The following is a 12,566-nucleotide window of genomic DNA, read 5'->3' on the forward strand; positions in this document are numbered from 1 at the left end:
TGGCTCTCAGCGAAGGCGGTCGCACTTTTTCTCCTCTCCTCTCCCTTATCTTCCCTGCAATTGACACCCCTTTCTCAACGAGAAGTCTGGGCTTGGGTGAGCCTGAGTGCTGAAGATATCTACCTATTAGGAACCATGGTAACATTGTTCTGGTTGATCGGAGCTGGCTTGGCCCTGACTTATCGAAGAATTAAGAAAGCTGAACTGGCTGTTCAAACCCCCACAAGGCTGCCCACTGGGATTGGAATGATGGGAGAGGTGTGAGTTTCTCAAATGGGCTCATTGAGTCAGCACGGATAAGATCTGGACTTCTTTAAGTTGCTTGAAGACGTTTCACCTCTCATCCGAGAAGCTTCTTCAGTTCTAAGGTCAAATGGTGGAGAGTCCCAGATATAAACCTAGTGGGAGTTTCCCCCCACAGAGGGACAAAAGGACCCCCTGATGATCCTCTAATCGCCTGAGCCAAGGTGGGAAACTGGGCGTGGGTCCCAATCAGCCAGAGTTTCGTGTGAGTTCATTGTGAAACCTGGCCCCACCTTATCATGCGAATTCCTGAGATCAGATGGCCCAGGATGTGAGTGGGCGTTAAGGCGTCTGGGAAGGATCTCAAAACTGGATTATAGATGGCAGAGAGTTGGTGTCGTAAACCCCCGCCTCTGTTCAAAGATGGTCGCTCACAGTGGACATAGATGGCTTCTTTCACTCCTCTTTCAAACCATCTGTCCTCTCTGTCCAAAATGTGAACATTGGCATCCTCGAAAGAGTGACCTTTGACCTTAAGATGCAGATGGACTGCTGAGTCTTGTCCTGTGGAGGTGGCTCTTCTGTGTTGTGCCATGCGCTTGTGAAGTGGCTGTTTGGTCTCTCCAATGTAGAGGTCTGGGCATTCCTCGCTGCACTGTACAGCATACACCACATTGTTAAGTCTGTGTTTTGGCGTTTTATCTTTCGGGTGAACCAGTTTCTGTCTGAGCGTGTTGCTGGGTCTGAAATACACTGGGATGTCATGCTTGGAGAAAACTCTCCTGAGTTTCTCTGATACACCGGCTACATAGGGGATGACAATGTTGTTGCGTCTGTCCTTCTTATCCTCCCTCGCTGGTGTCTGGTCTTCTTTTCTGTGCCTCTTTGCTGACTTTAAGAACGCCCATTTAGGATAGCCGCACGTTTTGAGTGCTTCCTTTACATGTGTGTGTTCCTTCTTTTTCCTTCAGGCTTAGAGGGAACATGTTCTGCCCGGTGGTGTAGGGTCCTGATTACTCCAAGTTTGTGTTCCAGAGGGTGATGGGAGTCAAAGAGGAGGTACTGGTCCGTGTGTGTGGGCTTCCGGTAAACTTCGATGTTGAGTTTGCCGTTCTCTTCAATGTGCACAGCGCAGTCCAGGAAAGGCAAACAGTCGTCCTTTGTGTCTTCCCTGGTGAACTTGATGTTTTTATCCACAGAGTTAATGTGCGCAGTGAAGGATTCCACTTCTTGTGTCTTGATTTTGACCCAGGTGTCGTCCACATATCTGTACCAGTGGCTGGGTACTCTTCCTTTGAAAGAGCCAAGAGCCTTCCTTTCCACTTCCTCCATGTAAAGGTTGGCTACAATAGGTGACACGGGGGAGCCCATGGCACAGCCATGTTTTTGTCTGTAAAAGCCTTTCCGCCATTATGACAGGTAATGTAGGACTGAAGTGTCCTAAAAATCACACTTAAACAGTTTTTTTAAAGGTAAAGTACATTCTCACATCATACGAGTTTATTATCCAAGTCTCAGAATCCAACAAAGTTACATCCACTTTACAGACTGTTGTACTAATGCTGACTAACAGCAGCACTTAACAACAGAAACATGCAGGATATCCTCACCAGCTCACCTTGATATCTGTGTCACTGGACAGCTTTCTCCAGAGTGAATCGACGTGGACACCAGCCGAGGTAAACAGCTGACTGACAGAGGAGTCACATCATAGACTTGTTTGTCCTGCTGCAGCTGGACATGCATTCGAATTGGGAGAGTTGCAAACATAGAATTTAACTGACTGCACTATGCAATCTAATAACATCTAGTGGTGACATTTTACACACCGAACCTTGGAGAGTTTAAAAAAACAGTCTTTAGTTCATGCAAAGAAAAAAAGGTTAAAGAGTGAAAGTGAATATTCTCTGCTGGTTCAATCATTGTGAACAGAAACAAATCATGTCAAAGATTTCTGATTATAAATCTTTATTCAAACCACAAACCCTGGATTAAATCAAATACAGACTTATTCATTCAACACAAAAAACACACAGCTACAATATTTTGTCATACAGAGTAACAAACCTCAGGATATGAACACAGTAACAGCGCTCTCTGCTGTGTTGGGTGCTTTTGTTCATGTGCTACAGCAGACGTGCATGGTTCTCCATGTAGTCATGCGGGTCTCCTTCAAAGGGCAGACGTGGAGGACTGTTGCAGGCTCCCATCAGGAAGATGATGATGGTGCCAAAGATCATCACAGGAGTGATCAGGAAGAGGCAGAGACGGTCGACGGTGCGAGCGATGCCGCTCCAGTTATCTTTCTCCTGTGACGACACCAGCAAGGGCAGAGTTTTATGTTTCACCTCATTTTTTATTCAATAAAAACAATAAAGCCATAACCAAAGGAACTAATGAGCTTCTAGTCCTCTCATCAGATGTTGTTACAGTCTGGCCCCAGATCCAAGAATAATGAAGTCAACACAGCAGTGTTAAAAACTGCTGGTTTGGGGACTCCAGTGAACCACAGTGGAAGATTTGGAAGAGACGTGAATCTTCCCAGCAGTGGCCAGACTACCGAAATTACTCCAAGAGCACATCAACGACTCATCTAGGATGTCACAAAAGAACATCTAAAGAACTGCAGGCATCACTTAAGGTCAGAGTTCACGATTCAACAATAAGAAAGTGACTGGGCAAAAATGTCATCCATGGGCGAGATCCAAGACGAAAACCACTGCTGACCAACAAAACATCTGGATGATCCCCAGACTGACCAGATGTAACGGGTTTAAGTCCAGTTACATCAGGTTTAAAACGAATACAACTTTTCAATCAAACATGGAGGTAGTGTGATGGGTTGGGGCTGCGTTGCTGCTTCAGGCCCTGGACGACTTGCTGTAAATGAACCGTGAATTCTGATCTGTACCAGAAAATCCTGAAGGAGAATGTCCGACCATCAGTTCATACACTGAAGCTCAAGATCACTTGGGTTATACAGCTGGATGATGAGCCCAAAAAAACAGATGAAAGTTTTGGACTGGCTTTGGAGTCCAGACTAAAGTCCAATGGAGATGCTGTTTATGCTGAAAAACCCTCCAATGTGGCAGAATTCACACAATTCTGCGAAAAGGAGTGGGGCCAAAATTCCTCCCCAGTGATGTGTAACATTTGTTTTTATTTATTATCAATGCATGAACTTCTCCCCCCCCCCCCAGGTTGGCACAACCAGTTCTGAGGCTTAAGGGGCGATGACTTTCACACAGGGCCAGGTCGGTTTGGGCAGCTTTTTCTCTTTATCAATGAAACCATCATTTGAAAACTGTGTTTTGTATTTTCTTGGATTAACTTTGACAAATATTAGAATTTGTTTGTTGATTTGAAACATGTGCGTGTGGGAAATACTGAAAAAAATGCAAAATGTTGATGAAAACGTGCTAACATTTTTTACACAATTCAAAGCATCTTGAATCAAGCAGAGCATCGTCACGTTCTGGTTGTTCGCTCTCACCTCGTTGTATTCGTTCTTGTTGCGCATGTGTTTGATGATGTAGTTCGCTCCGTCCACAGCTGGCTTCATTTCAGAGTACAGCTGATCCGTCACACCTCCGTCATCCTGGGGTTTCACCACTACACACACACACACACACACACACACACACACACACACACACACACCTCAATTTAAACATCCTCTCTGCAGGTTTTACTGCAGAGTCCACTGATCACGTATACGACCAAACAGCTGGCCCCAGCAGCATCAGACTCCAACACAAAACTACATGTAATACTGATGTGCTGAAGCCTGGCGACGAAGGCCACATCACTACATCTGATTCTGATTTCCTGTCACAATAACGCAGCATCTTATAAACACACTCAGGCGACGGTGCGTACATGCTGCATGGGTGACTCGAGTGGTGAAGCCGTGTCTCTCCGATTGTTTCTCAAACATCAGCTCGCTGCGAGACTTGACGGTGTAGTACTCGTCCGCTTTGGCGATGTAACCCACTGAACTCGATCGTCGCGGCAACGCTCCATCCCACGCTGGCTCTGCCTCCGCAGGGTGGGACATGAGCAAGAGCCGAGGCAACCGTTCGAGGAAAAACTGGACGTGGAGAGAAACGTGTTTATTTACATAAAACTCAGAAAGTTTTATATTTTATACATTACTATTGCTGTATGGCACTATTACAGTACTACACTGCAGTGTGTCTGAAAGCTGACACTTTAAGTTGGCATATATTGGACAAACAAAAGTAAATCAAATATAAACAAATGAATTTTAATGCCATAAATATTCTTAAAAATGTAGTCATTGAATTAATGCTCAAATACGCCATAAATAGATATTTGTAGTATTTAATTCTGTAGTTATGTACCTTGATATTGATTCTCCTGTTTTTGCTTTTGAATTAATTGTACTTTATTATTTTATTTTCAGCTGTGCTGCCTCAGCGCTGTCAGTGTGAATCAGTGAATACACATCAATAAGCAGCAAAGCATTAAAATAAGCTGGGAAAATATTGTGAGAGAAAGATGCAAAGCAAATAAAAAATTCTGCAGCTCGGGTCATAACTCGCACTCCGTTGAGAGCTCATATTACCCCAGTTCTTCAGCAGCTTCACTGGTTGCCCATAGAGGCCAGAATAAATGTTAAAATCTTACTTCTTACATACAGGTGTATCCATAAATATGCTCCTTCATATTTATGTGACCTGCTCCATATCACCACTGTTTCCCGCCTTCTCAGATCATCATCTGCTATTCATCTTACTGCTCCATCCTCACACCTTAGCACTCTGGGGAACGGAGCTTTCAGTCGCTCTGCTCCTCGGCTCTGGAGCTCTCTTCCTCCTCCTTCCTCCTGTTGACTCCCTCTCCGTATTTAAGTCACAGCTCAAAACACATCTGTTTAAACTGGCTTATTCGCTTTAATGCTGATTTTATCTGTTGTCAAGCTCTGTTTTGTAATTTTAACTTATTTTATGTATTTTATGACTATTGTTTCTTTTATTAATTCTGTTTTTTGTAAGGTGACCTTGGGTTTCTGAAAGGCGCCCTTAAATAAAATGTATTATTATTATTAGAAATAAGTTCTAAATAAATAAATCAGTTTTTAATACGTTTTTAAAACGTGCAACAGATATTTAAAATAAATGCACAGAAATATTCTTTGGCTGCTGCTTAAAATGTGTAATATGTTTGTGCATTGAATGGTATATTTTATAAATTCATTTCACCTGGACAGGATGTACATCACATGGTGTGTGTGTGTGTGTGTGTGTGTGTGTGTGTGTGTGTGTGTGTGTGTGTGTGTGTGTGTGTGTGTGTGTGTTTTACCCTCTTGGTCCACTCAGTCATGACGTGCGTGCTCGGCGTCCTGAAGTGCAGGTTGAGGACGACCACACAGTTTAAAACGACCACAGTAACCAGCACCATGATGAACATCAAATACCTGGGAGACAGTTTAACTTTAACTTTGATCTATTATTTCTTTCTTTTTTAAATTAAATATACACATTATTTTCTCACTTTTCATTTCTTGTTATTTGTCAGCGAGTGTTTACAGACTGGGAACTTTATAAAACAGCAGTCCATATTTGGAGAGTCTTCACCCCAAACAGGAAAACTGTAATTCTGTAATTCAGCTGTGCTACACTTTACTGAACAAATGATGCGCTTCCAGTATGCAGACTCTTTCTCCAAGATCTCATTATTACTTCAGTCTCGTTTGAAGGCTTCTGTCCTGCAGTCCATTCCTCTCATGACTCTCTCCTTTGAGGCTACAATTCCCAACTGTTGGACGTCACATATCTCAGTCGTTTTTCGTTTGCTTCCTGCCTCTGCCAGGCTCGTTCTGTCCTGCGTGTCTCTGAATTTCTTGACGACACTTCTCACTCCAGTTCATGATACACGCTGTGATACTAACTTTGAATATTCATCTCCTGCGTTGTGAGCATCAACGATTCTTTTTCTCAAATCTAAACAAATGTATCTGGTTTTGGCGTGACGCTTTCTCAGGTGACATGTTAAAGCCTTGTTGAAGTTTTTAAACTGCATTGCAAAGTTTAAGTACATCTCTGCACAGCAGTGGTTTGCGCTCTGGCTCAATAAAAAGGGCGTCAGAAGGCTAATAACACTGACCCTGGTAACTCTGACTGTTCTCTGAAATAATCGTGTTGCTGTGTGCAAACAGAAATCATTCATGTTTACTGAAGAAAACCAGCATATTATAATGAAGCACTTGGAAAAGCTTCAATCTGAATCTAAAGCTGATGTTTCCAGCTGTTGTTGGGAGTATGTTTTGCGTTTCTTACTTAACAATGAGCGGCACAGACATGGAAGTTTCCGGCAGCCTTTGAGAGATCAGCAGCAGGAAGACAGACTGAGCGAGCAGCACAGAGATGGACAAGGTCATCTTCTCGCCACCTGCACACAAAACGCACAAACTGTTTCAACAAGTGAAGGAAACCAGTTCAGACTGGGATCATTTTAAACCTCCAACAAAGTATTTCTGGGCAGTTTAAGAGCAAAGTGTTTGCAAAGTGTTTGCAGGTGAGCTCTGTTTACACTAAGACCAGAGGAATCGACAGGAGATTCCCAGTTACGGTGATTTCTGACTTTTTCCCAGATTAATGTTTAAAAATATAAATGATTTAATTATAATTAGTTTACAAATACATTTAATCTGCCTTGCTGCAGTTTCCTGTTGACAGCCTGCAGAAGATTTTAAGCTTTCAGAGTTGGCACATTTCTCTGTCTTATAAAAAAACCAAAACTGAGTGTGTCTCTGTGCATATCGAGGAATATTTGCACAGCTCGGTAACACCACAGGTTACAGAGAATTGGTTGAAATTGCTCTTTAAACGTGCACTGACTGTCAGCGGGCAGGTAGTAGACGAGGCAGGCCAGGAAGGAGATGAGCACACAGGGAATGATGATGTTGACAATGTAGAACAGAGGTTTGCGTTTGATGATCAGGTAGAAGGTGATGTCCTGGTGCTTGTTGCTGTCCATGGGGATGTGCTTGTAGATGTTTCTCTTGGCTGGCCGGTGGACGATCTCCCACTCGCCGTTTTCTGCCAACATTAGTGGAAAACATGAGATGAGACCCAGACAGAAGAAAGTTTACATAACGGCGCTTCCTCCACGTTTGACTGCCAAACCTGACTGCGTCGTTTCAGCCTAAAGTGAAAAGATGTCTGTTCTTTGACATTAGAAGCACTAAAATGTGTTTTTCATGTCCATGTTTGTGAAAAATGTATCTAAATGCAGTGAAGTCCAAACTTTTTTTTTTTTTTTGCCTGTGCACACTACAGTAATTATACATTTTTTATAAAGATGCAATAAAAGTGTTGGCGTTTCACTGGAACTCTTCATATGAGGTGTTGATGTACTGGTGATGAAATAAAAGAGGCCAGAGTTGGGCTGAAAAAACTGAATAAACCCATCGAAGAAAGAGCAACACTTTCAGTCTGGTTCATTCATAAAAAGACGGAATCCACTGACCAGCTCAGGATCACCAAAAACCCAGAAAGACCACAAAAGACAATTAAAGTGGATGATGACAGAATTTTTTCCATGGTTAAGAAAACTAACTTCACAAGATCTAACCTTAAGAAGAGACTCAAAGAGGTAAGAGTATCACTGTTAGCAATCAAGAGACGCCTTCATGAATACAAATACAGACGGTTTACAACAAGATGCAAAGCTCAAGACAAGAAGACCAGCTACATGATCTTTATGTGCAAGTTAAATCCTGACCAACACTGTGGGAGGAGGTGTGGTTCTTTGTGGACAGGCGGCTGCACGGACACTTTTCCAGATGAGCCAGAAATATATATTTGGACAGGATCGAGTTACAGTACAGTATGGCATGGGCATTTCTGACAGGGAAAAGTAAAGTGTGAACATAACACTGGAGTGCAGAAAAGAGCATCTACCTGTAAAGCTAGCAGGGTCAATAACGACCCACTCTACTGTATAGTTGGCGACTTCTCCGGCGTATTCTTTCAGGAGCATCCGGATCTCTTTGGCGTTGTAGGTCAGAGAGCTGCAAAGCACCGTGACAAACACGGATTAAATTAATCTGAGATCTTTCAGGAGAAAAACACCATAAAAACTTTACAGATTTGCTTCACAGCAGACTGTAAATTCTGATTTTGGATGCATAACTGTCAACAGAGAGCTTTAAATAATTCTTTCTTACGTGAACTTGAGCGTGCAGTTCTGCCAGTCGAAGGGGAAGTATCTGACGTTGATGGAGCAGGAGGAGCGGAAGATGGCCGGTGGCAACCAGTAGCAGAAACCATTTTTATCCACCAGTACATTACTGTAGTAGGCCACTTCAAACTGGGCATCATTACTGAGGCATGGAGGAAGGAGGAAAGGACATACAGTTAGGAAAATCTGTTTTTGCCCAATGATTTATTTATTTTATTTGGGCTCTTTACTTCACCACAGTGGGTTTTACATCAGTGCAGACTTTCAGCTGTAATTTAAGGAGATCAACACAAAGTGTAACCTTAAAACTGATTTGGTTTTGCAGTACTGTGAAAAGGTTTTTGCAACACTTGAATGTTTGAGATCTTTAAAGACAACCTGAGTAAATAGAAATGTAGTTTTTAAATTATGATTTTAATTATTAAGGGGAAAAAACATTCAAACCTGCGTGAAAAAACCTAATAACATGTGCCAGCCTTACCGGCAAGAACTGCAGTCAAGTGTCTGAGATAACTGCCAGTGAGTCTTTCACATCACTGTGGAGGAAGTTTGGCCAACTTTACTTTGCAGAGTTGTTTTAATACAGTCACATTGGAGGATTTTTGAGCATGAACAGCAGCTTTAAGGTCACACCAAAGCATTTGACTCACTCATTCTCAGATGGACTTCCTGCTGTGTTTTGGATCATTGTCCTGCTGTATAATACAAGTGCTCCCAAGGTTCAAGACAGCAAATTAATGGCCAAACAGACCAGAATTAATGGTTCCATCAATTACACCAAATCGTCCTGAAGCAGCAAAGTAGCCCCTCCACCATTCTTTTGCTGTTGGCTTGGTCTAACACCAGATGTAACAGGACTCAAACCTCCCAAAAAGTTCAGCTTTTGTCTCATAAATCCACAGAATACCAGCAGTGGTTTTCACTCAGGGTGGCAAAAACAGGGCCAGGCCTTAATGACTGGGATTATCATGACAAAATAGTTTTCATTTACTTATCTCATAGAGACGGACAAATACATTTAAAATTTTTAATTTTCCATTGACATAAAAATGAGGTTTTTTTGTGTGACCTCACTTGTTTTCCAGAACGATCTCCGGCAGCCACACCATGCTGGGCGGCAGCCGGAGTATCTCAATGCCACCAAACTCTGTGGAATTCCACGTCAGCCGGTAGTCAGTCCACGTCTGCCATAACACACACACACACACACACACACACACACACACACACACACACACACACACACACACACACACACACACACACACACACAGAAGTAAATAAAGAGCTGCAAGTACTGAATATGAAGATGTAAAAGAATGAATTGTTACCCACAATTTCCAGCCACACGTTCGTCAGCAGCGTCTCGTCTACTTCTTTCTACAGAGGAGAACAAAGACAAACATCGATGTTTCTGTTTGAATGTGTTCGATTTAAACCTAACGGACACATTTAAAGTTTTAATGACAGGATGAACTACATAAACACACAGAAGCTGCGAACCAGAGAGATGAGGTTGGAGAGCGTGAGGGCGAGGTTAACATCGACAACATCCTGCTGCTTCTCGACGGGGCGCAGCTCCTTGTTGTATCCCATCTCTTTGAACACGTATTCAATAACACGCTCCTCTTCGTTCCTGCCATTGCACTCTAACACACACACAGATTAAAACACACACGTTTTACAACTGCTGTTCATATTCTCTAAGCTGCTTCTACTAAAACTGGGAGAGATTATACAAAAGTCCAGCAGGCCAACAAAGGACACGTTTCAGTATTTAAGATGAGCAAACCAAACCTGCTGAGGAGGCAGTGGGCAAAAAACTCTGTTGGAAATCTAGAAAGCAACCAGTACTGTGATGGAGGAATGAGACACTCAACAGTAAATCCATTTCTATAATTAAACATGAGTTAAAAGAAAAAAAGCAACTTTACTTTTTTCTACCTTTTTTCAAGTTATCTTTAAAATTTTGCACAAAGATGTCAGTTTTCATTTTTTTCTCATCACGTAATCTATTATTTAAACAGCTTTCCGATTTTTTGCTGTTGTTAATAATTTCTGGTTGCAGTCCAATGCTTTTCAGGATCTTTATGATTAGATGGGCCACTTTTTTCCTTGACTCGCTGCTCACGCTGACACTTCTGACCCTGCTCAGAGTGATTTTAATCCCAGCTCCTCTCGTCACCTTCCAGCCTTAAAGTCATTTATTGCCGAATATGGAAGGAAGACATGCATGAAAACACACACGCCTTTCATATTATACTGCTAATTCATTTCAGTTCAATTCAATTTTCCTTACACTGAGCTTAATCTCAACCACAGTCACTTCAAGGTGTTTTATATTGTAAGGTGAAGTAAACTCTTTGGACTGACCAGTGCTCAGAACAATGGGAAGGTCTAAAGATCAACTGCAAACATTAGAGGTGGATGCTGGGTGGGTGCAGCAGTGCTGACATCAGAGGGACAGGTGGGGTATGACGTGGATGAGGCGTGTAGAGAGTATGAAGCAGTGCAGCTCAACTCGGCTCCCTGCACTAGCTCAGACCCCCCCAACCAGCTTCTTTCTGTTGACGGTGTTTGAATTTAGACATGTTTACTCTTTAAATTAAAATCTGAGTCTTAAGATCAAAATAAATCAAACGGTATCACCAGTGACAGTTTGGTTTACAGTGTGGAGTCTGATCCCAGTATTAGTCCAAAGCTGAATCAGAGCGACACTTGAAAGCTTCAATGTTGCTTCCTAATGGGCTTCCAGCTCCTGTTTCCAAGGTCAAACATAAACTCATCTCTAAACTCAAAGAATGTGCTGCTCAATTTAGAAATCCACAATCCCACAAAGTCCAGGTGACATCTTTTTGTGTTTGTTTTTAGTTTGGTTTTTGACTAACGGCCAGGCCTAGTGACACAAATACACTGTAAACAAGCATGACATTCAGAGAGGAAAACCGACGGGATCCAAGCGCATGAATGCTTCATGCTGCTCAGATTTCACAGCTGCTCTGCAGATCCATCGACCACGACGGATAACCGGCTTCCCATCCTACAGCTCACCACACTGCAGCGCTTTGATTTTCACCAATCTGATTCAAAGGGAACGCTGCACATCACTGAGTTTACATTTTTCTATTTGAGATGATCATTTTTCACTAACGAGGTTTTAATTTGGATTTTAAAAAAAACTCTGTACTGTCTCAATACCCAACTATTTGCTCAATGAGTCCTTCCTTAAAAACCCCCCCAAAAACACTTCCATTTAAAAAAAAGACTTGAAATAAGTCTGACACAAAAGTTTAGTCGGTCACATAACAGACCAACTGCTTTAGCTGTAGATTACATTTTCCAGTAAGAATAAACTTCCTGCTTTATGATTAAAGATATTTTCAACCTTTAAAATAAAAGATTTGCTTTGAAAACATTTCGTCAGGTTATCAGCTTAACGTTTTCACTAACTTACCCGACGACAGCAGTGTGAGCAGGAACAGAGTGGCCAGTGCTGCACGCTGAAGCTCCATGGCTGAGTGGAAGTGAGAGGTCCAGAGCCCTTTCACCCACCGACCTGCTGCCAGAACCCGAGAGGCAGAGTGACAAACAACAGCTGCAGACACACCGAGCAGAAAATAGAAAGCACAGAGCAGGCCTGAGCCGCCAGCTGCTGTCACCTCCACCCCGTACGGGAAACTGATAATAAACATGGAGTTTTAAATTATGAGATCTGAATAAGTTAAAAAAACAACAACACTCAGTTTGAGACACTTATTTCACTCTTGGGTCTGTATGATGTCACAGACAGGCGATATTCAAACACCAATAAATATGAAAGCAGGTACAAATAAATCGATCATCCCTCTAATTTATATTTGGGCAGAAAAAAAATCCTGATTCCTGTTTCTCCCTGCTGGATTCAAAGCTCATACCATTACATCGTTAGTTACTATTATTCTAATGTTTTCACAGTAAGCTTTAAGCTGTGTTTGACTCTCATGGTTCAAGGTAACTTTATTTATACCCACAGGCAAGAAAAATGACAGCATTTGGCATCCCTTCAAAAACACACACACCTAATAAAAATATAAACCTCACTGTAGCACATGTATAGTAATTTAAACATTTCGAAT

General features: G+C 42.2%; 1 protein-coding gene across 1 annotated transcript; it reads right to left on the bottom strand.

The window, feature by feature from the left end:
• Positions 1 to 1,948: 1,948 nt before the first annotated feature.
• chrnd (cholinergic receptor, nicotinic, delta (muscle)) lies at positions 1,949 to 12,063 on the bottom strand. The gene is made up of 12 exons (XM_086305824.1): positions 11,906 to 12,063; positions 9,955 to 10,100; positions 9,787 to 9,831; positions 9,526 to 9,635; positions 8,438 to 8,593; positions 8,172 to 8,281; positions 7,107 to 7,307; positions 6,546 to 6,657; positions 5,569 to 5,683; positions 4,123 to 4,333; positions 3,737 to 3,855; positions 1,949 to 2,552 (listed from the first exon to the last, which is right to left on the bottom strand). The coding sequence occupies exons 1-12, from the start codon at positions 11,961 to 11,963 to the stop codon at positions 2,370 to 2,372; spliced, it is 1,566 nt and encodes a 521-aa protein (XP_086161950.1). The 5' UTR covers positions 11,964 to 12,063; the 3' UTR covers positions 1,949 to 2,369.
• Positions 12,064 to 12,566: the final 503 nt, after the last annotated feature.

Source organism: Aulonocara sp. 'chitande type north' Nkhata Bay, linkage group LG9 (assembly GCF_057382095.1).
Source record: "Aulonocara sp. 'chitande type north' Nkhata Bay isolate Kocher_YH1m ecotype deep benthic linkage group LG9, A_spYH_male_GT1.1, whole genome shotgun sequence".
Classification (NCBI taxonomy): domain Eukaryota; kingdom Metazoa; phylum Chordata; class Actinopteri; order Cichliformes; family Cichlidae; genus Aulonocara; species Aulonocara sp. 'chitande type north' Nkhata Bay.

Excerpts from the sequence above, each read along its gene's own strand:
- chrnd (XM_086305824.1), bottom strand. The coding sequence starts at position 11,963 with ATGGAGCTTCAGCGTGCAGCACTGGCCACTCTGTTCCTGCTCACACTG. Across the intron at positions 4,334-5,568 it reads TGACTGAGTGGACCAAGAGG|TTTTTCCTCGAACGGTTGCC; the intron begins GTAAAACACACA and ends CTCCACGTCCAG. Across the intron at positions 2,553-3,736 it reads ACAAGAACGAATACAACGAG|GAGAAAGATAACTGGAGCGG; the intron begins GTGAGAGCGAAC and ends GTGTCGTCACAG.